The 23,687-nt window shown below is 33.0% G+C and overlaps 3 protein-coding genes and 1 non-coding gene across 5 annotated transcripts; 1 reads left to right on the top strand and 3 right to left on the bottom strand.

Annotated features, from left to right (window-relative positions):
* Positions 1 to 2,993: 2,993 nt before the first annotated feature.
* Positions 2,994 to 6,679, top strand: LOC107908575 (myb-like protein X). Of its 2 annotated transcripts, none has more exons than XM_016835788.2 (2): positions 2,994 to 3,258; positions 4,818 to 6,679. In XM_016835788.2, exon 2 carries the CDS (start codon positions 4,871 to 4,873, stop codon positions 6,479 to 6,481), a length of 1,611 nt encoding a protein of 536 aa, XP_016691277.1. In that variant the 5' UTR covers positions 2,994 to 3,258; positions 4,818 to 4,870; the 3' UTR covers positions 6,482 to 6,679. The 2 variants fall into 2 exon arrangements, with proteins under 2 accessions (XP_016691277.1, XP_016691278.1); XM_016835789.2 differs by having other exon boundaries at positions 3,007 to 3,116.
* Positions 6,680 to 6,921: 242 nt separating this feature from the next.
* TRNAL-CAA (transfer RNA leucine (anticodon CAA)) lies at positions 6,922 to 7,005 on the bottom strand. Its single transcript has one exon. It is a non-coding gene; the product is annotated as a tRNA-Leu (tRNA).
* Positions 7,006 to 10,039: 3,034 nt separating this feature from the next.
* LOC107908574 (uncharacterized) lies at positions 10,040 to 11,969 on the bottom strand. Its single transcript, XM_016835787.2, has 2 exons — positions 11,121 to 11,969; positions 10,040 to 11,038 (listed from the first exon to the last, which is right to left on the bottom strand). The coding sequence occupies exons 1-2, from the start codon at positions 11,705 to 11,707 to the stop codon at positions 10,291 to 10,293; spliced, it is 1,335 nt and encodes a 444-aa protein (XP_016691276.1). The 5' UTR covers positions 11,708 to 11,969; the 3' UTR covers positions 10,040 to 10,290.
* Positions 11,970 to 16,591: 4,622 nt separating this feature from the next.
* LOC107907669 (agamous-like MADS-box protein AGL62) lies at positions 16,592 to 17,619 on the bottom strand (the record flags this gene model as incomplete). Its single annotated transcript, XM_016835002.2, has 2 exons — positions 16,592 to 17,204; positions 17,290 to 17,619. Coding segments are annotated over 2 exons (711 nt in total), but the record flags the coding sequence as incomplete, so codon positions are not given.
* Positions 17,620 to 23,687: the final 6,068 nt, after the last annotated feature.

The following is a 23,687-nucleotide window of genomic DNA, read 5'->3' on the forward strand; positions in this document are numbered from 1 at the left end:
TTTTAATTTTCAAGTGATGATGTGGCACAATATCAAACTATCATACCATCAAACTTTTGTATTTTTCAAGTTTAAGGACCAAAATGAACTTAGTTGCCAAATTCAGGGGTAAAATTTATATTGTCTTTGTTAAGAAGAATAATCATGATTTTCAAAAAGGATTAATCAAAGACCAAAGGGGAGTGCGGAATGGGAAAACTTTATTCTAAACTCTCAAAATTTATAAAATTATAATTTAATACATGATAAAATAATAATTTGACTCTCAAAATAATAAAATTTTGATTTAATCCTTCTGAAAACTATAAAAACTATAAATCAATATAATAGTAACTTTCTAAAAATACAAAATATTGCCAAAAAAAAAATTCATAACTTGACTCCTAAAGTTCATATTTATGGATTGTGGGGCAGAGAATCTCAAACAAAATGTCATTTTGGATTAATCCAAACTATATTTTTGGACCCTCATTAAATTCATTTGAGTGCATCCCCAATATCATGTTATGTGTGGGATCTTCGGCCATTGTTATTACGTCCATAAGATCCTTGCCCCAAGGGACAATGAGGCCCATGCACTAACCAACCTTTGAGTTTTTTTATAGCTTCCATTAAAGGTTACAATTTTGAAAAATGGAGTTGTTGAGAGGAATAATCTTGAGTATAAATAATAAAACGAATGTTGAGAAAATTAAAAAAAAAATACGGATTTTTGTAACAGTTTAATATTTGATATATTACTTCTAGAAAATTTTAATTACATAAGAAAAATTCAATTATAGCTATATATATGTTTATTGTTTTGGATGAATGATGAAATCTATTAATCCAATAAAGCAGTTAAACTGCTATAAAAGAGTACTATACGGTAACTATACTTTAAGCTATACAACAAATTAACCAACGATACCCTAAGAAACACAAAGCGAGCCAAAAATTATATTATATTAAAGAAAAAAAATACTTTATACACGGTAAGTGAAATTCGAAATCTTTTGACCCAAATAGTAGCAGTTAAATTTGTTTGGTTAAATTCAAATACTAATCCATTTTCTATAATTAGATCATTCTAAGTTCCTACACTTTTTTAATTTAAAAGTTTCACCCTTAACACCAATGACAGAAGTTACTCTATTCACTTGATTTTTAGTGAATGATATGTGAAAATAATAAACTAACATGATAATACACATATGATAATATGTTTGGCACGCTAGATTTCAGAAATAGCAGAACTATGTTTAACGAATTTAACCATTATTGTTTGGTGAATACTGAAATTTTAAATTTTAAAAAATACAGAGACTAATAGTAGAATTTAACTAAAATAAAATATATAACTATACATAAGTTTTCAAATTTAGGGACTAAAATGAACTTAATTATTAAATTTAAATCTTAAAATAAAAAAAAATTAGATACCAAAATAAACCCAATTAAGGGTTCCAATAATTTTATTATAAATCCTTAATAAAATACACAACGGATGGAATAAGGAAAGCAACATTCGCGTTGAACAGAAAGATGGCTTTTCAGTTTAGCTTAATTTTGCACGAAATTATTAGCACAATGATATAATAATCAAGTATTATACTCTGATCCGGTTCTAGTTTTTCTTTTTAAATAAATATGGTCAAATTTTGGTTTTAGTCCCTCCATCATGCTTAAATTTAATTTTTAGTTTTTTAAACTTACATTATTTTGACATAATTTAGCAATCAATTTTTATAATATCATTAACTATTGATGTTAAAAATGTAAATATTTTCCTAAAAACACCCAAAAATGAAATGAATTTTTATAATATCATTATTTAATAATGTTATTAACAATATTTTTTTTATGATATTGATAAAATTTCAAGACATTAAATAATTAAAAAAAAGGGATAACGTTTTTGTCTTAAAAAATACACGAGCAATAATTTAATAGTGATAGATAGCTAATATGAATATGAAATTAAAATATTTTTTAGCTTAAGTTACAACTTTACCCCTAAAACATTTATTATTATTATTTTGATATTCCCATTTTATTACATTTTCATCCACAACTAACTTTTTTTTTAATTTAAGATAAACCTTTTTAATTTAGTAATTAAATAATGTTATTAATCATTGTACTTTGTGAAAGTTGTAATTTGAATAATTTTAGTTTATGTAGTTTTCGAATTGATCAATTTTAGTCCTTGTACTTTTTTCGAAATTCGAAAATTTCGTCCTAACCAAATGGTATCATTTAAATCTAATTGGTAGTAGTCATATACTATGCGTACATTTGTAGATTTAGTCTATATTCTCCAATCGGATCTTTTTAAGTCTTTAGTGTGCAATATATGGAAATAAGAACTAACATGATATTACATATATGATAATATGTTCCACACATCAGATTTTAGAAATAATATAACTTAATGAATTTAATAGTTGTCATTTGACCAAGAGTAAAAATTCAAATTTAGAAAAGTACGGGAATAAATTTGACCAAATTAAAGTATAAGTACTAAATTTAACACTTTCGCAAAGTATAGGGACTAATAGGTAAATTTAATTGATTAAATAAGGGTAAACTACATTAAGGTCACTAAACTATTAGTAAATTTTCATTTAAGTCATTGGACTGTTAAAATTGCTATTGTGTGACCTCCTCCATTTGCACTAATTAAAAACTCTTCTTCCTCTTTACTTTTAAAGTTCATTTTTTTCATGGAATAACTTTAAACATCGTGAACTTGTAAACCAAAATCCACCATACCGATAATTGTATGGTCTCTTGGAATTCACTAGCTAAACTTAAAAAAAACTTAATAGCATCGTGATTTAAATAAAAACAATCGAATAGCTCAATGACTTAAATAATTTTTTTTGAATAATTCAGTGACCATTTTGTAACTTTTTGAAGTTGAGTGACCAAAACGTAAATTGACTAATAGTTTAATGACCATGGATGTAGTTTACCCATTAAATAACGAGTTAAACTAACTTTTTTTTTTTGAGGGGTTGAGGGACCAAAAGGGAAATCTTGGCGGCGATAAGAAGAGTACTGACTAGTGGGTGTAAGGGAAATTTTGAGGGGTTCGTCTTGGATCCAGAAGAAGAGGGGGCAGTGAGAAAACTGTGAAAGACTTTCCCTTTACCTCATCTCTCTCTCTCTCTGTCTCTCTCTCTCTCACACACACACACTTGAAACCATTTTTTTGTGTTACACATTTTACTGCTTTCATCTTTTTTATCTGCAAGTCCCTTTTTTTTTCTCCAGGTATTTATTTATTTTGGCTTCATCATCCAGTTTTGTTTGGATCTTGTGTACTTTTATTCATCAGCTTTAGCAAGTTCTTTTGTTGTAGTTACAGGCTTACAGCATGATTTTTTTCTTCATATTTTGATTCTTTGTTTTGGTTGCTATTTTTTTTGGGGGGGCGGGGAGGGGGAATGGTTTTTTGTTTATGAATATCTAAATTTGTTGGGTGTTTTTGTTGTTGCTTCACTGTGCTGTTATTTAGGGCTTCCATGGAGGGGTTTCCTTTCATTTGAGCAAATATCCCTTTTTTTCACTTTAAAAATAAATCTTTATAATTTTTTTGATAGCTTGTGATGTGGATTTGAACTTGGTTCATTCTTCATTAATGGAGTTGAACCAAGGGGTTTTGCTTAATTTGCAGAGGAACTGCTATTTCCTTTGATATATTTCATATATCCGAAGTTCTTTCATATGCTAAAGCATTCTTTATACCATATGAGACTGTAAATATCACTATAATTCAATGCCATGCATGGTTTCAAGATGGATTAGTTTGGATTCTTTGATTGTTAAATGAGATGGCTTGGTTCTAGCAGTTTAGTACCTTGAAATAACATTGAAACCTATTTGTTAATGCTAGTATTGAAAATATAATGAGAGATGGTATGATGGAAATGATTTAATGCATCCATAGGTCTCAGAAGAAGTGGAGTGAACTTCTTCCGGGGTCTTTTGGACTGAGTTCGATTCTTAGAGTCATTACTCATTACTATTGGGAGGACTTTACCTGAACACCACCCCGGCTTGAACAAGATTAGTCTCAGCTCGTAAAACATATGAGGACACCAATAGGTGGTTGGAAGAATTGGAGTGGATTTTTTCCCGAGTCATTTGGACTGAGGTCGATTCTTGTAGTCGTAATATTGGGAGGGCTTTACCTGAACACCACCCTAGCTTGAACAGGATTGGTCTCAGCCCATAAAACGGACCTGAGATAAATAAAAGAGAAATGGTTTAAAGCAAAATTTCCTAATGTCCCTTCTTTCCCACTTCATTCAAATCAGTCTGTGCTTCTATCATTTATAGGTGGCTAGTAATGAACTTAGAAAACAACCAGTTTATGTGACGGGTTTCGAAAAAAAGGTCATAAAATTTGCCTGTTCTTTTGATTTTTTTCACATGTTCTTGAAAAGGACACTTCCTCCTTAAGAAATCATATCGAAATAACAAGACACGTGATCTTGTTTGTTTGTTTGACATCACTTGTTTTGACTCTTAGTTTCACAAGTTATACAAGAACAAGTACACTTTTTCCTGTAAGAATTTGAAAGTTGCCTCTTGTTCTGTTATTTTTGCTGAATGAAAGTTGAGCATATTGATTTCAACTAGTTGTGGTATTGCGGTTCCATGTCAGTATAGGCATAGATTGCATTGTTTCTGAATTGGTTTTATGTCAAAGATATTGCTGAGAATTTGGGTACTTTATAATTTAGCATTCGGATATGATTTTGGTCACTCAAGTATACATGCAATTTGATTTTTCAAATGGTTAATCAGTCCTTTTAATCAATTTTCAGTCAATATATATAAAGGAAGGAAATCGCTGTTGGGGGGTCTTTGGATTTCCATCATGTTCAAGAAGACATCAAGTAGAAACCAAAGATCGAAAGGAATCAGGATAAAACATGTCCTTCAGATTTGTCTGTTACTCGGGGTTTGCTTCTGGTTAATCTACCAAGTCAAGCGCTCGCATGATAAGAGAAAAGAATTTGATGCAAAAGATGCTAAAGTCTCTGTGAAAGAACAAGCCGATGATTTGATCTTAAAATTCGGGAGGAAAGACCTACCTCACGTGCAGGAAGCATCTAAGAACTTCAAACACGAAGAAGAAGAGGAAGAAGAAAATGTGATGGAGGATGAAAATAAGCACGATGAAGAACAGGAAGAAAAAACTAAGAGGCTAGAAGAAGAGGAGCATGAAGGAGCAATAAAACACGAAGAAGAGGAACGGGTAGAAGGAATCAAACGTGAAGAAGAGGAGCAGGAAGAAGGAAGTAAACACGAAGAAGAGGAGGAAGAAGAAACAAACAAACATGAAGAAGAAGAAGAGGCTGAAGAAGTGCGGAGCAAGCATGAGGATGAAGAGCAAGAAGCTGAAATTAAGGATGAAGAAGCGGAAGATGAAGGAAAAGTAGTTGGAGATGATGAGGTCGATGAAAACGAGCAAGAAAGAGCAGATGCTGAAGTTGGTAATGAAGAAGAATTAATGGACGAGGAGAAAGAGAGAGAAGCCGAGGGTGATGATAAAGAGAACGAGGAAAAAGAGAGTCATGAAGAAAATGAGGAGTTAGCAAATGATCAGAATGCCGATGGAGGGGATAGGGATACACACGAGGCAAGAGAGGAGCAATACAAGGGAGATGATGCTTCCAGTGCCGTGTCCCATGACACACAAATTACTACCTCAGAAACTGACAAATTAGAAATGGAAAATCCTAATGACAACTTAACAACGAATGTTTTGGAGCAGGAGAGCAAAGCCAATGCTACTGAGAAAACCGATGGTGATGAAAACAAGTCCGAAGGTAAACAATCTGAAGGTGGTAGCTCGTCTACTGGTGATGAAAACAAGTCAGATTTGAAGGCCGATGAAGGTAAACATTCCGAAACTGGTAGTTCCTTGAACATGACGGACAGTAAAGAAAATGATCACGACACTGGATCATCAAACTCTGAGCATATCTCTCCTCAAAACACAACAGACACAACCGAGCTCATTGTCCAAGCAAGCAATAACTCTACGGAAGAGAGTAAAGAAACCAACAACAAGGCTGCAAAAGAAATTCCAGGTTCACTGCAAAACGGGACTTCTGCTTTAGATACAACAGGAGGTGGTAGGGTTATTGAAGAAATATATAAAGAAAAAGCCAATGAGACCGTAGTAGATGCAAGCAAGATCGAGAACGTAGTAAATGTAACAACCGAAGGTAAAGGTTTTGAATCTTCCACGACTAAGGAGACTACTGATAATGAGAAACAAGGTGACAATGAATCAAATGGAAAAGATGAAAACGAAGACACTTCTTCCTCTAATGAGACTGTGGATGGAAATCATAACGACCCCATTGATACTTCCGACAATTCGGTTTCACAAGAAGAGAAAGGTACTGAAATAGATTTGAGTACATTGCCAGATACTACAACGGAGGGGGCGGAAAATGAAGATAGTGTAGCTGAATAAAAGTTCTGGTTATATAAATGGTTTGTTCAGTTTTTGTGAACTGCTTTAAAGCTGGTAATGTTTTTTTAGAGAGCTTTGTTTCTACTTTATTTAAATATCAAACTATGTTTAGAGAATACGGTTTCTTCTTTAAAAATCAAAATGTGTAGACTATTATATTATGTTGTTAGTGGATGCAATCTGTATAATTTGTGGCAAGTTCTTTTATGTGAATATTATTTTTCTTTTAAATCTTTCATCTTCCATTTGTTTGGCATGGCTTAATGCATGAGTGTGGTGTAGTGGCTAAAAGACATGGCTTAGTGCATGACAGCATGAGTGGTGAGAACAATGCAGGTTGTAATTAGATGTCAAGGTGGTGGTGCAGTGGCAAAAAAACATGCAGTCAAAAATTAGTGTAGTGGCTTAGTAAGTTAGACTTGCTGCAAAAACGCAAAAGCTGTCAGAATTGGGATTTGAACCCACGCCTTCTCACGAAGACCAGAATTTGAGTCTGGCGCCTTAGACCACTCGGCCATCCTAACTTGATGAAGAAGGCCTGTAAATTATTTTATAAGATAATTTCATATTTTTTTTTCTTTGTTTACTGCTATCTGTGATCTCATTTTTATATTCATTAATAAAAATTTAGGAATACATTAGTAGTCATCCAACTATTAGTAAATTTTATTTTGGTCATTAAATTATAAAAGTTACAAAAATAATTATTCAACTATTCGATTTTGTTGTTGTTGGTCATCAACAGGCTAAGGGTGATATTTTTAAAATTAATATAATAACAACTTTAACTCTCAATATTTATAATTTACATCAGTTTAGTCTTGATTTTTATAAAAAATTAGCCCTAAATATTTATATATTTTGTAATTTGATTTATTGCTTGCATTATTGCTTCTTTGTGACATTGGAGGTTAAATTGTTTTTGTTAGCTGAAAAATAAAACTGTAAATAGAGATCAAATTACACAATACATAAATGTTGAAGGTATAAAGATGAAATCACTAATAATTAAATCGCTATTAATTTCTATTTCATTTGAGGGGAAATAAGAATCAGACAGTATCCAAAGCCTGAGATCCCTGTCATGTTACAAGAAATCTTGAAAGAAAAAACACAGCCTCAAATTGTTAAAGACAGGCTGTTTAGTAGGGCAATGTATGAGAATTTTAATGATGACAGAGAGAAAACTTTTCACACCATTTATCCACATGATCCCTTTTCTGCTACTAATTGAGGCCACAAATCCAGGCCGAGATACATGCTTGGCAGCAGATTTAACCTCACTAATTGCAGGTTACCAAATGCCAACCTGCTTACATGACATTCTCTATTTAGTCACATTAACAGCCCTACACCCTTTTGCTGAGAAGTAAAGCGTATATGGATGGCTAGAAAAGTAAACTAGTGTAGAAAATAGTTGAATTTGTATTCAGCTTTCAAGGTTCTTTTCTAGTTGATGTGAATTATACTTCAACACCATCCATATTGTCCATGTGCATGATCAACGTAATGCGAGAGGCATGGTCTAATCTTTTACCAAAAATCTTATTACAGGTCCAATAATTGCAGTATGTCTAGTTGTTAAAGGCAGTATTAGGTGCAGGATTCAATTTCAAAAGGTGTATCATATACACCAGAAAACAAGGCTCATAAAATTTTCAAATGAACTGATATATAGAGTAGAAATAGGTAAAAAGTATCATGGAGGCTTTTGTATTAAGAGTTAGTTCTTGTACGTTAAAAATTTCATCTAATTGTACTGTTAAAAACCCGGCTAACGGAATAACAAGACAATGACATGTGACGTGCTATATGTATCTTATGTTGACATATAGAGACCAATGTATAATACTAAAATGAATGAAAGTTTTAATAAAAGGATTAGTTTACTCTTTAATCTAATTTAAAAGAGATTAATTGACTCATGTTAAAGGATTAGTTTGCTCTTTCACTGTAGCTGCGAAAGAAGGTAACGGCTGAAAGATTCTTGATGGTCATGGTACCAAGAAATGGCCAAAAGGCTATGTGAATGACGTAAAAGTAACCAAGTAGCGGGCTTTTTTTCAAAGATTAAATGCACACAAATAGCATAAGTGAACCCACCAGTATCAGCTGCCAACTTAAAGCCTTCATAAAGGGATGAAAGAGATGCTGTGTGTTTTCTCCTCATTTGGAAGACCTCACCATATCACACATGGAGACTTCACCCATCAGTTTTAGGGGTAATCTGGTCACCATCTCACCCTGTCAAATGTTGTATGGCTATAGATACATGGTCCTCACACGCCCTACACATGTCTCACGGGACTTGGAGAGCTATATTAGCCTTTCCCCATACCTTATGGGGTTCCTCATTCTTTCAACACGAGAAAACCATAAGTGAAAGCACCTATGACTCTCGGCCTCGGAGTGTACCGCCATCAACAATCAAACCCGTATTTGAACCCTTTTTATTCCTCCCTTGGCCGTCCTACTGGTCACAGATAAAAACTTTTAGCATAATCAATGAGATTTACAAGGGAGTAAGGACACAAGTTATAGGGACTTTGATGCATATCTCCAATAAATTTTTAGATTCTAATATGCCAAAAATTTAGCTACTTTTTAAGATTTGGTACACTCTAAAAGCTAAAATATGCCAAAAAAATGCTTCTGAAATATCCAAGAAGTTAAGTATTCATATGCTTTCTTTTTCGGTTTGATCAAAATAGTCCTTGGCCTTTCACTATCCAATAAAAGCTAGTCCTATTATTAGCCTCATCTTATAATCATATCTGCACCCACTAATATGAAAACTCCATTGAAGTTGATGAACATTTAATTGATTTTGCTTATAGTAGCAGAAAAAAAGTTCAACAAATATTACCCAAGTAATAAATGTTGCATTATGAAAAAAATTAAGTCTTTGGAGGACTAAATCTGCTTCTACATTAATCCTTGCAACTTGACATGCGGATTTTCTTCAATCCAACACTTCCACATGTCCAACATAGGATTCCCAGTCACAATAAGTCATATATTAACCATATATAATATTTGATCTCTAAATTTAATTTCAATGTTCAACTTGATATGATTTTTCCAATTTGATACTTTTTTTAACAGTTAAACACTTAAATTTGGCTTCAATATTCAATTGGGCACCTGAGCTTTTTTTTTGTTCCAATTAAATACCTATAATTTAATTTAGGTATCAAATCAAACATTGAAGCCAGACTCAAATACTAAATTGTGATAAAGAAAACTCAAGTTTCAAATTGGAAAAACTCATATACCAATAGAGGCGAATGCAAAGGAGGCAAGCAGGCCCCTCCCCCAATGGAAAATTACATTTCAGCTCCCGTATGGTAAAATTATATTCTGACCCTCAAAATAAAAAAAAATATTTAGTTATTTATAAAATGATGAAACCATAAGTAATGCATGGTAAAATTAGAATTTTAAGCTAAACTCAAATACTTTACTGTATCAAAAAAATATTTATGTACTAAACTCAACATTAAAACTAAGCTAAAAAGAAAAGGATAATAAGGTATTATCTATAATAAACAAGAAAGATGAAGTAGAAAAAGTTGAATAAATTTGAGTAATCACAAGGAATTTAATAAAATTTAAAAAAAGGGAAAAAGTATGAATGCCATGTCCGCACTGTACAAATAATAATTAAAAAAATCCAGCTCAAGGGATTTGCTGTTAGTTTATCTGCGGAATGAATCATCCCCCAAAAAGAACACCTCAGATCAGTTTTACTTTAACCACTAAAACCAAAACCTAGAAACGACAAGAAAATTCCCACCACCACCACTAGATTAAACGACAAAGTTCTGAGTTTGCTGTTGCCTCAGTTCCTTCCTTAGCTTTTGATTAAAAGACCGACAAGCATCCATACTTAGATCCATAGCCGCTGCTAATGCCACGAAAGCTGCTGCATCCTCCGTGCATGTCACGTGATGCACCCCTACTTCCACTTCCGGTTTACTACATTTCCCCGTTCCTTCCACCGTTGATGACATCACGAACCCTCCCCTGAATTGATTTTGCGGCGAAAACCCGAAATCTGATCCTGATCCAGATCCTGGTCTTGACCCGGAACGTGATCCTGACCCGAAATGACCACTGCTTTGTGGACTTATTAATGGGGTTGATAAACTTGTCATATCCACGGTGAATTTCCCGCCAAGTTTGGTGTTGATGGTGGAGCTGGCGACGGTGGATGTTACACTTGCGGCGGTAGTGATATCGTCGTGGAAGAGGTCGAACCTGTATCCAATGGCGTCGGTGAAACTAGGTTCACGCCAAGCTTCGAGACGACCCCAAGGTTTCCATGTTCCACAACCTGGTCGGAGAATTAACCATGCACCGGGGTTGGATTTTGTAACCCTGTCTGAACCAGGAGATGGTACGAAGGGTGTCACCATTGATGCCATTGCTACCGGTGAACCAGTAAGGTTATGGATTGTAATTGACCACCCTTTTCGTTCTTTAGAAGGCTGGTCTTTATCTGTTTTTAATGAACGTAGCCATTTCCTTGGAGCTTTTGATTCAGACAAAGAGGATCTGCGCAATAACATAACCAAAAATCAAAACTTTATAATGTAAAAGAAGATCCTTTGAACTTTATATAATAAAAAAAGCTTACCTTGATCCTAGGTTTCGGTCGCTTGTGTTTCTAAAACCAAACTTGCAAGTAAAAACAGCTTGTTTAACACTTCCTTGAACTTGAAAAACCTGTGGACTACATTCAGGTTCACCACCGAACTGGAACACGAATCTTGGGTCTCGTTCGGTTCTAACCGTTAAACACAACTGTAAAGATGACCCATTTTTGCCTATAGTAACCCATCCATTGTGAGCCACACACGGCCTTGATTCAGCTCCGCGTAGATCCAACGGCACCGAGACCTTCCCTAGTAATTTCCCGGACGACAACCCACACGTACTGCCGCTTCCGCTGCCACCGGCGTAAACCTCGATGGAAACTTTATACGACGAACCCCATTTCGAGACGATGTTATCGATCTGAGACTTGCTAAGACTAAAACAAGCAGCCAACGGTTTCTGAGAAGAACAGCTGTTGGTTTCTATGTCTTGTTGTGGGATTGTAGCTACTTGGTGTGGGAAGTTCTTGAGTTTAATCTTGCAATAACATGAAGAAGATGACTCTGTTGATGGGAATTTTAGGGCTAAATTACCCACCAGGATCCTTACAAAATGGCAGGGATCCATTTAAAAGTTTGGGTTTTTTTTTTTTCCTTCTTCTTTGGGATGAGGAATTTTTTGGACCTATGGGGGAGGGATTCAAAATAAAGAGATTTTAAGAGCAAAACGTAAGCAAAAAGAAAACGAGAAACCAGGCTGTAATATTAGCTGGGGGGTTACTGCAGACAAGGGAAGGGGACAAGGATGTGGAGCCAGCCAAGAACCAGGTGAGGTCAAGCTCAGCATCACGCCTTTGGGATTAAACCCCTCCACTGAGATTTTTCAGTTTTTTAAAGTGTCCATTTTAGTGTTCTTTTTATGATAACAAGGGAAAACTTTGTGGGTAAATTCAATCTAAGGTCACTAAATTATTATAAGTTTACTTTTTGTTTACACAATTTCAAAATGTTACAAAATGATCATTGAACTTAAGTCATTCGGTTGTTAAGTTTTTTCTTTAAAAAGGCCCAGCTAGCATGCTTCAAGCAAGTAATCAATATCCATTAACAAGTAGAAGAATAACATACTTTAAATTTAAGTTGATCTAACAAACTAAACTGTTAAAAAAAAAGGGACAAGAAAGCTTTCAATTTTTGTAGGTGACGCAAATGGAAAAGGGTATATAACAACGATTTTAAACTTTGTAACTTAAATGAAAATTTCGAATAATTTAATAACTATTTTGTAATTTTTTGAAGTTGAGTGACCAAAACGTAAACTTATTAATAATTTAGTTACCTTAGATGAAAATTTCCCAAAATTTTTTAATGATTTCTGTGGAACAGCTAAGCTAACATTGTTTTTTCAATTTTTTGCTTACTCAAAAAGAAAGTTTTTATTAACTAATTAATACTGAAACTTTCCTGCTTTAAAACGATAAACAAAAAAGTCTAATGTGATTAGTGGATATAATTAATGTGCACATAACCATCATAAAGAAAAATGAAACCAGAACCAGCTCAAGCCAAAAATTCAATATTTTTTCTGCTATTATTTATATTTTTAATCTTATTTTTGAGTTTTAAAATTTCACCCGACTCAATTTATTTGGTTAAATTTTATTATTAATAGTTTACTATGCATAAAATTATACATTTATTGTATATTTTCCAATTTAATCATTTTTAATTTCTATAATCTTTTTTAGTTAGTGAACTATAACGCTCAACCGATAACAATAGACTTGTTACTCAACACTTATCTTTCAATATTATATTTTGCATCGTCAAAGGCAGCTGTGAGAAAAAATAAAAACCTACTTGATAACACCTTATTGCTTTCTGTATAGTATCAGTAGCCATATTCATTGTTCATGGTAAATGTTGAATCTCCACTTGTCAATCCCTCTGAATTGCAAACCTTTGATGTCAATCTGGACGATTAAGTTTATTATTTGATTTTTTTTGAATAATATATGAAAATATTAAGGTGACATATGCATTATACTTATACATCGGATAATTTATTTGCTGCCACATAAGACTTTTGAAAAAAAAAAACCTTAATGAATTTAACATCAACTTTTTGAGTAGTATTGAAATTTCAAAATTTAAAAAGTTATAAATTTAGTTCATGTTCTCCAATTTAGTCATTTTTTATTTTTATGCTTTTTGAACATTTTGAAATTTTATTCTTACATAAACGAAAACTATTTATCCCATTAACGGACTTTTTTGTGAAGGGTAAACTAGCAAAATAGTCACTTTTGTTTACCCCAGATTACATTTTAGTCACTTTTGTTTGAAATGTTACATTTTAGTCATTTATGTTAACATGTTCTAACATCTGAGCCATTAATTATCGTTAACGATGTAACGATAAGCTGATGTGTCATGTTAAATAATCATTTCGAACAAAAAACTTAGGTTAAATTATATAATTGGTCCCCATATTTTTTTTTTGTTTTGAGCACTTTAATTTTTTACTTTTATGATATTTTGACTTTTTTTATTCTCTTCTGCTTTTTCCTCTGTTTTCTTCCATTCTCCATCACTTTTAATTATTTTTTTTATATTTTCCATTTGTTAAAATTAAACGGGAAGAAGAAAAGGAAAATAAAGAAATAAAAAGAAAAAAATTAAATTATTCAAAAAAATAAAAGTATAGAGACTAATTTTAATAAATGAAAAATATAAAAAAACTACGTTAAAATATACGAAGAAGATAATAGAAAATAAAGAAAAGAATTAAAAAGAACACAAAAAGAAAAAAAAATTAAAATTATTCAAAACAAAAAAGATATGAGGACTTTTTTGAATATTTTAAAATTGTAAATTTATAGAAACTACAACTATTTATTCCATTAAATTATTTTTTTTAACAATATGCAAAAATAAGAGAAGTTTCAAAAATTCGAAAAAAGGAAAAAAAACACTAAAATAAAATATAAACTAATAGTAGAATTTACCCCTAAAATTTCACCATACATGGGGAATGGATAGGCTCTGAGGAATTGATTACAAATACAAAGGAATGGATAATGCAAACGACAAGTAGATACATACAATAAACAAGATGCCAGACAGCAAAGAAGAGCAACCCTATGCTACTCTTTTGTCGTTTCCCCTTTATATAAAACAATACAAAAACTCATTAGGATGATCCAATAGAGAGTGGGAAAGTGGGAAGGGTTGGAGACGTGGGGGGTGTGGGGGCAATGACTAAAGTACCGAACTGAAAGTGGTTAACAGGTCGGAAACATTGCATGGAGCTAGCTGAAGAACAGTGGATGATGATGATGATGAATGTAACGCAACATAACTGCGGCTGCCTGAGTTACAAACAGAGAGTCCCCCTACATGCAAATACGAGGTCCCACGATAATATAGCCTTCTTCACTTCATTTCTTTTGGTTCACGCTCATCTCTCTGACCAGGACTCTCGTCTTCTTCTTCACTTATTTGATTTAAAGTCCACGAATCTCTTTCATAATTTGATATTAGATTAACTGAGTCTTGGAGAATGTTTGAAAAGGTTGAGGGTTTAATAAAACATGAGAAATTATATTATTTAATGTTGTCTAATCGAATCAGATTGAGAATCGATTGATATATCATAAATCGATTCAATCAAGCTTTTATGTTTTTAGTTTAAATTAATAGTCCTAAGTTAAGGAAAAAAAAACTCAACTAGTTTAACTGAAATACTTAAACCGACCGGTCCAATCTATCCAAATATTTAAAAATGATTAAAAATTAAAAAAAAAACTTAACCTACCTTAATTGGGGTGTATAATTAACGTTTATGTTATTATTGTTATTTATTTGTGCTTGATTTTCTAAAAAAAAAATTAGATTTTTTTATTTTATTTATTTTTTAAAATTTTTAAATAAAAAATTAGTTCACGGTTTAGTTCTAAAACTTTTAACGCTACTATTAGAGTTAGTTGAGTCGAAAAAAACTTTGATAAAAAACGATCTATCTAAAGATTTATCAACGTATAAACGATTTCTCCCAAAATAATGTGTATGATTAGGGAAAAGGGTTAAAACATATTTAATCAATTACACGTGCAGGTGATATGCTAATTAGTAACTTCTAGAAGACAAGACAAAACAAAACAAAAGTAAGATTGTTTCAGATTTTTGTTCTTTTCTTTTCCAACAGAGATTGTGAGGGGATATTTTGGGCCTTAAACCAGCATGACTTTTGGTCTTTTATGGCCTTATGGCCTTAATATGCTCTAATAAATCCTAACAGAATGCAGTTATTTGTTTTTCTGAAGGATGGATGTGGAAAATCAGAAAACATGAGAGGTGTTCATAGAGTTGTTTCCAACGTATGTTACAAATCAAGTTAATTATTGTCCTAAACTATCTTTATTATACTAATTAAAAATTACTTGGTATGATTAATCCATGATTTTGTAGGTTACCAAAATCTTTATTCTTTATGTAGACGTTTGATCTTTGAAAGTAAATTCAGTTCCTTTAAAAGATATCACTGAAATTAAATTAGTGATTGCAATTTACATTAATCTTAAGTTATGTTTTAAATGATTAATTTCTCCTAACACTTGGAAGTTACAAAATGAATTGGTGATTGATGCAAGAAACTTTAAAAAATATAAGTTAATATAGCTTTTAGGGTAGGTTTGTTTGCATTTAAAATATTTTTCGTAAAACATTTTCTTTGTTTTACGGTATTTGTTCGGTGGAAAATGAGTTACTAAAGAAAATTATTCGCCAAAAAGAGAGTAAAATCAATGTTTTTTTAAGGAAAATGTCGTACCAAAATATTTTTTTGTAAGACATTTTCCAAACTGATAAGACTCTGTTCACTATCTTCACCATCAAAGAAACAAAAAGGGATAGCTTTCAGAGCAATAAAAGGGAAGCTCTCTTCACTGCCGAAGAAAACAATCCCTTATATTTTAATTTTATATTTTTAGTGAAAACAATCTCTGAACTTGACAATCAAGTTTACTTAAGTATCTATATATGTTTTTTTGTCTGCTTTAGTATTTGACTTTGGATTCCATCATAATTTGATGGCAGGGCAGTTTAATGCCATGTCATTAAACTTTTTTTTTTTACATTTGTCAAGTTCAAGGGTTAAAATTAACATAATTGTCAAGTTCAAATATTAAAACGGATAAAACAAATATAGGTATCAAAATAAGCAAGGACTAAATGTTATATTAACCCAAAAAAATCATATCCACGAAATTCAACATTTGTAAATGAACCTCAACCACGTGATTAAATCAATATAGCATGTAAGGCAAGTTTATCATTATGGATTTATGCACATCGTATGGAGACAGTTTAGAGTATGTCTCAAAACGATCCCTCCCACCAACCTTTCTTGGCATTATCATTTCATACCATATTTGGATTCAAAATTCATGGTTGAATTTACATTTAGATTGTCAAATGACAACAAATAAAGAAAACATATAAGGAAAATTAAAAAAATGCCAGTTACTATAACATGGTGACCATCTTGTCTGTAATTCCGACATTAAAAAAACTGGGTTCTATTTTCCAATGGTGATCCAAGAATTATAACGAGAAAAATGGTTGAAATTGATATTAAAGCATAAAACAAAATTTACATACATAAAAAAACCATACACACTGTGTCGGTGGACTGTAATTCTTTGTTTATTTGATAAAGAAAGTAAATAACTTAATTAATTAATTTAAAAAAACTCATGTCCGAATCCAGGAGGACAAGGATTGTATAGTTCAGGATTAGGGTTGAATCCTGGAGGTATCATGTTGGGAACATTGTTGTATCCTTGAGACATCGTGTTCGGGTCGAACTCGACGTTGTTGGGGAACATCCCGGCACTTGAACTCCCGACGAAAAACGGCTGCGAATTCGTTGTCTGAATAAGAAGCTTCTCCACTTGCTTTGCCACATTCTTTTTCAACTCTTCTAATGCAGATTTCAACTGCTGGAGTTGTTGAGGGTTCTGTTCCTCGATCGGTGATTCCCACCAGTACTGGCTTTGGCTTGCTCTTCTCATTTGGTTAAGCTCTTCGCCCCGCCGTTTCTCGATTTCGATCTGATTCACCAACTGAATGCAAGACAACATCGACTACTATCATTTCATCAACGATAAACAAACAAACGAAAAACTAATATATTAGTCAAATCCGAACCTCGGTGAGCTGCATGTTGAGTTCACGAACATTAGCATTACGGTGAGCCTCGATGAGATGCAACGTACCCGAATTATCAGGAGGGTTACCGTTGACATACCGATCGATGACGTTCCCGATTTCAGGGTGGCCGAAAGAGAAGACTTTGTTGCCCGGAGAGAAGACGATGATGCCGATTTCAACACCGCAAAGGGTGCAAAGTTCACTAGCCTTTTTAAAAAGACCGGAACGACGTTTCGAGAAAGTCACTTGAAGATTGCTATTGTTCTTCATTTTCACCATCTCAACCTTTTGACGGCCTAAGCTTTTCTTCCCCATGGCAATGGCAATATGAATAGAGAAAGGGGAAGGTTAGTATTTATATGGGGATGGGATATTAGGATATTCAACACTTTGAGCTGTCTAAATTTACTATGTTTTTTTTTATGTACAAAAAATTCCCTGCTGTGCTTTGCTTGCATTAAATTACATACTGATTTAGGATGCTTTGTAATCTTATTTTGGGTTTACATATATGGGAATAAATACCCAAATTTTTTTAAATAAAATGTATTTGTAACTCTTCAACTTTGTATTAAACACTTTCCCATTTTATCATAATAAAAATATTATATACAACTCAGATATTTCTGGGGAAATTTTTTTTTGGTCATTATTTCATGTTTCAATGAGTAGGGAGTAGTTGGTAATTCATAATCATATGAAACAGTCATTTCCCCTCTATATACATATCTAAAATAAATTTCATAAAAATTTAAGTGATTAAATCACAAATCTAATGTTGGTGAGGTAAATTGTAGTAAAAATACAAGATGACCATTAAGGATGTTGAGTGAAGTCTTGACTATGCTGAAACATGCAACCCAAACATATTGTTGTGGTGCGATTTAGCTAAAAGGGAAAGGCAGTGGCTTTGGTAATTTTATTTGGTGATGTTGGTCTTTTAGAAAAGGTTGTTTGAATCGGAATGAATTAGTTTGATAGATCGAGAATTGATTGGGGTACTGAATTGGAGAGTAATTTTAAAACGATTAAATTAAGAGTTGATAAAAAACGGTTGAATCTGTTGCGGAAGCGACGATAATATTAATAACAATATTATCAGAAATATTTAGATAATTATTATGCCAACAATTATACTAAGAAAATTCCCAGTTAAATTGGAGGGGTCACAAATGGTCCCGCTTAAAACCCAACAACTAGACAAAACTCACTTAGATATTTATAGCAATAATAACTAAATAAATATAACCAACATAAAGCTATTAAATATAAGCAAACAAATAAGAAATAAAATACCAGAGATTTAACGAGGTTCGGCCAATTTAGCTTACGTCCTCGGACACTACCAAATCAATATTTCTTCTAGAAATATTACAAAAGAGAAGATTTTGGGATGATACAACCAAAGGGGGAGGGGTTCTATATATAACAAACCAAACCCCCTCCATTTCTATCTTTTCCTAATGTGGGATATTGCCAATATTCAACAAATCTCCACCTTGGCGATATTCCACATCTTCGAACATCTTCTCATAACACAAACTTCAATAGTGTCTTCAAATTTGCAACCAATCGCCTTCTTCCCTTTTGGTAGTTGTGCCAGCTTCCACGTCTTGTTTTTCTCTAGAGATTGCATTTCCTCTTCCATTGCACCTAACCATCTATTATTCTCTAAACTCTGAATGGCTTCGGTGTAAGTGGATGGAATATTATCAACAACTGGAAGTGCATAAGCTACCATGTCAGTGAAACGAGCAGGTTTCTGAATTTCTCGTCTCTGCCTTCTGACTGCAATTGGCTCTGATTGCTGTTGAGGTTATTGGGTAGAAACCTCTTCCTCGTCTGACTCTGCATCTGCCAATGAAGAATCACTAGTGGTACCTTTTGCTGGAATTACCACACTCTGCTCAAACTCCACCTGCTGCGGAGTACACTCCACCTGCTGCGAAGTACTACTCACTCCTTCTGGATTTACCTTATTCAACATGGCAGATTCATGAAAGGTAACATCCCTACTGATTATCGTCTTCTTTGCCTCTAGACACCACAAACAATATCCCTTAACACCAGCATTGAAGCCCATGAATAGAGCCTTCTTTGCTCTTGGATCTAACTTTGATTCTTTCACATGATAATATGCAATAGAACCAAAAATGCGCAAGGTGTCATAATCAGTAGCAGGTTTTCCATACCATTTCTCCAAAGGAGTCTTGCCATTTATAGCAGATGATGGCAAATGATTGATGAGATGTTGAGCGTACGTCACAGCCTCAGTCCAAAACTTTCTATCTAATACAGCATTAGATAACATACATCGAACTTTCTCCACAAGCGTTCGATTCATACGCTCTGCCACCCCATTCTGTTGCGGTGTTCCACCTACGGTGAAGTGCCTTACTATGCCACAATCTTGGCATATCTTCAGGAAAGGATCGCTTTTATATTCTCCATCGTTGTCTGATCAGAGAACCTTAATCTTCCTTCCTGCCTGATTTTCAACTTTAGTTTTCCACTTAAGGAAAACTTCAAGCACCTCATCTTTGTTCTTCATAGGAAACACCCAAACTCGTCTGGAAAAATCATCAATAAAGGTGACAAAATAACGTCTTCCTCCAAGTGATGGAGTCTTGGACGGTCCCCATACATCAGAATGCACATAATCCAGAATACCTTTAGTATTGTGAATCTCAGTGCCAAATTTCACCCTTCGTTGTTTTCCCAGAACACAATGCTCGCAAAATTCAAGTTTGCAAGTCTTTGTACCTTTCAATAATCCTTGCTTGGCTAGAGTTTGCAAGGATTTTTCACCAGCATGGCCCAAACGCATATGCCACAGCTGTGTTGCCTCAGCGTCCTTCTTGGTACTCGTAATTGCTGCTGCTGTTGTCCCGACCACTGTACTACCTTGGTAGTAATACAGATTGTTCTTTCTTATGCCTTTCAGCATCACCAATGCTCCTGAAGTTGCTTTAAGAACTCTATCTCGTATTGTCACAACTAGGCCTTTAGATTCTAACGACCCCAAAGAGATGAGATTCTTCTTCAACTTTGGGACATATCGTACATCCCGCAAAATTCTAGTAGATCCATCATGACTCCTCAGTTTAATTGAACCTATCCCGACTATTTTACATGTGTTATCATCACCCATGTAAACAACCCCTTCATCTAGTTTTTGAAATTCAAAGAACCATTCCCGAATGGGACACATATGATAGGAACAACCAGAATCCATGATCCACTCATCTGCATATAATGTTGAAGATGTCATACTAAGAGAAAAGTCTGACTCTGCTTCACTATTGCATTCTGCAACATTTGCATCTTGCGGAGTCTTCCCTTTTTTCTTCAATTTTGGACAATCTTTCTTCCAATGTCCTTTTTCTTTGCAAAAAGAACATTCATCTTTGGCAACAGCTCGACCTTTGGACTTTCTTCTCTTCCCCTTAGACTGACTTTGCTGACGACCTCTTGTTACCAATGCTTCCACTGCTGCTTCACCTGAACCTTTCAACTTATCCTTTCAGCGTAGTTCATAGCTATACAATGCAGCAGTTACTTCATTGAAAGTTACTTCCGATTTTCCATGAAGTAGAGTAGTTTCAAGGTACTCAAACTCCTCAGGAAGCGATCCCAACAACATTAACGCCAAGTCTTCGTCTTCAAAAGTCACATCCAAATTCAATAAATCAGCCACCAGCTGATTAAAATTGGTAATGTGCTCGTTCATCGTGGTACCAGGAACATAATTGAAACGAAACAGTCTTTTCTTCATATGCAACTTATTTTGACTGTTCTTCTTCAAGAATTTCTCCTCCAATGCTTTCCACAATTTACTTGCAGAAGTCTCTTTACTGAATGTATACTTCTGCTCTCTGGAAAGACATGATCGAATTGTACCACATGCCAATCGGTTGATGGTCTTCCATTCTTTATCATCAACCCCTTCTGGTTTTTCTTCCTCAATGGCAATATCTAGACCCTGTTGAAAGAGGGCATCTAGAAGCTCACTTTGCCACATGCCGAAATGACCTGTTCCATCAAAAATTTCCACTACAAATCTCGTATTTGCAGTTCCAATCCTCGGCAAAATGTACGAAGTGGAAGTTGTTGATATGGATGGTTTTTCTTCTGTCATTTTTGCCATAGCTTCTACTTAATAGCCACCAAATGCAGAATACCCACAAGCTTTAGGAAATGTTCTGATGTGTAAGATCAGACTAAGCTGCAAACACAGAGCATACTACAAAACCTTGGCTCGGATACCAATTGTTGCGGAAGCGACGATAATATTAATAACAATATTATTAGAAATATTTAGATAATTATTATGCCAACAATTATACTAAGAAAATTCCCAGTTAAATTGGAGGGGTCACAAATGGTCCCGCTTAAAACCCAACAACTAGACAGAACTCACTTAGATATTTATAGCAATAATAACTAAATAAATATAACCAACATAAAGCTATTAAATATAAGCAAACAAATAAGAAATAAAATACCAGAGATTTAACGAGGTTCGGCCAATTTAGCTTATGTCCTCGGACACTACCAAATCAATATTTCTTCTAGAAATATTACAAAAGAGAAGATTTTGGGATGATACAACCAAAGGGGGAGGGGTTCTATATATAACAAACCAAACCCCCTCCATTTCTATCTTTTCCTAATGTGGGATATTGCCAATATTCAACAGAATCAACTAAAAAATCGTTTGAATTGGTTGAACCGTGTTTTTATTTTTATTTTTTGAACTTAGTAATTTTTAATTGAATTGGTTAGACTGATCGAATCGACGAACTGGTGACCTAAACGATTTGACATCCAATTCGCTTTAAAAAAATATACTTCTAGGACTTTAAAGTTTGTAATGTTATAATTAATAAAATGGTAAAATTTTTGTTTGGACCATCAAAATTTCACAATTCAATTTTGACTCACTATAAAATTCCTTCTTCGAATAATGAGTTTTCAAACTTATAGGTTAAATTATGCTATTAATCTCTATACTATGTGTAAGATGTGGATTTAGCATCTATACTTTTATTTTGGTTATTTTTAGTCACTATACTTTTCAAATTTTATATTTTTGGTCCCGACCAAACAATAACTGTTAAATTTATTATGTTCAACTATCTATTTCCAAAATTTGGTGCGACAAGCATATTATATATCTTATGTGTAATGTAATTTTAATTTGTTATTTCCACGTTTTTTCTTTTTTAAAAAAGCTTGTTAATGGATTTAACAAATTTTATTTGCATTAAAATTGAAAATTTGAAATTCAAATAGTATAGGGACTATAAAGAATTCAATTAAAGAATATGGATTAAATCTACAACTTTACATACAATACAAGGCTAATAATATAATTTAAAACTCAAAAATTTTGTATTTAAATACTAAAGTTTGTATCAGGATTGAAATTTAAAACTCAAAAAGTACAAGGAACTAAAATAAGCCAAATCGAAAAATACGATGACTAAACATTGACAAAATTAAAGTGTAATGATTAAACCTACAACTTACAAAGACTACAAATACTAATAGCAAAATTCGACCAAAACTATATTTTATCTATTTAAGATTTGCTATGAAAGTTAGATATGCTTGGTAGCCGCGAAAACAATATTATAAACATTATGGGTCTGTTTGGACAATATAAAGTAATTGAATGAAAGTGTAATAATTACACTCTCTTATAATTATAAAGAATTATAATTCTCTATACGTGTTTGACTGACACAGTGTAATTAGATCGTAATTCCCTATATCATATTTTGTAGTACAAATTATAATTGCACAGTTACATAATTTATATATCTATATTTAAAAATATTGATTACTATAACAAATTATTAGTATGAAGCAAGAAACAAAAATTAAAATCAATTCATCATATGTATTATGTTAGTCTAAAAATAGCAAGAAAAATAAATCATATGAATTTTATCTAATTGTTCTAGCGCATATTTGTTGAGTTATTCTCTTTTTAATATTTAACGTATCCTCCTTATCATCATTTGTTAGTCATTGATCGAGTTCATCATCATTTGAATTTGTATCTACATCATTGAGATTATCAAAGTCTCGTTCTTTTATATACTCTACGAGGTATGAATCATCTCAATTCGACCCATAATTGAAGTTATGAAATATGCAACATACTAGTACAATTCAACTTTATTTTTTTATGTTAAACTGATGTGATGTTGTTAATATAAGAAATATTTTTTTAGAACAACAAATGTCTTCTCAACTATATTTCGAAACTTTAAATGTCTCAAATTTAAGAGTTCGTGAGATATAATTCTCCCAAATGGTATCAACCTACGATTTGATGCACGAAAACCTTTTTTATTTGCATAATTAATATCAACCTTATAATATTT

This window comes from Gossypium hirsutum, chromosome D02 (assembly GCF_007990345.1).
Source record: "Gossypium hirsutum isolate 1008001.06 chromosome D02, Gossypium_hirsutum_v2.1, whole genome shotgun sequence".
NCBI lineage: Eukaryota > Viridiplantae > Streptophyta > Magnoliopsida > Malvales > Malvaceae > Gossypium > Gossypium hirsutum.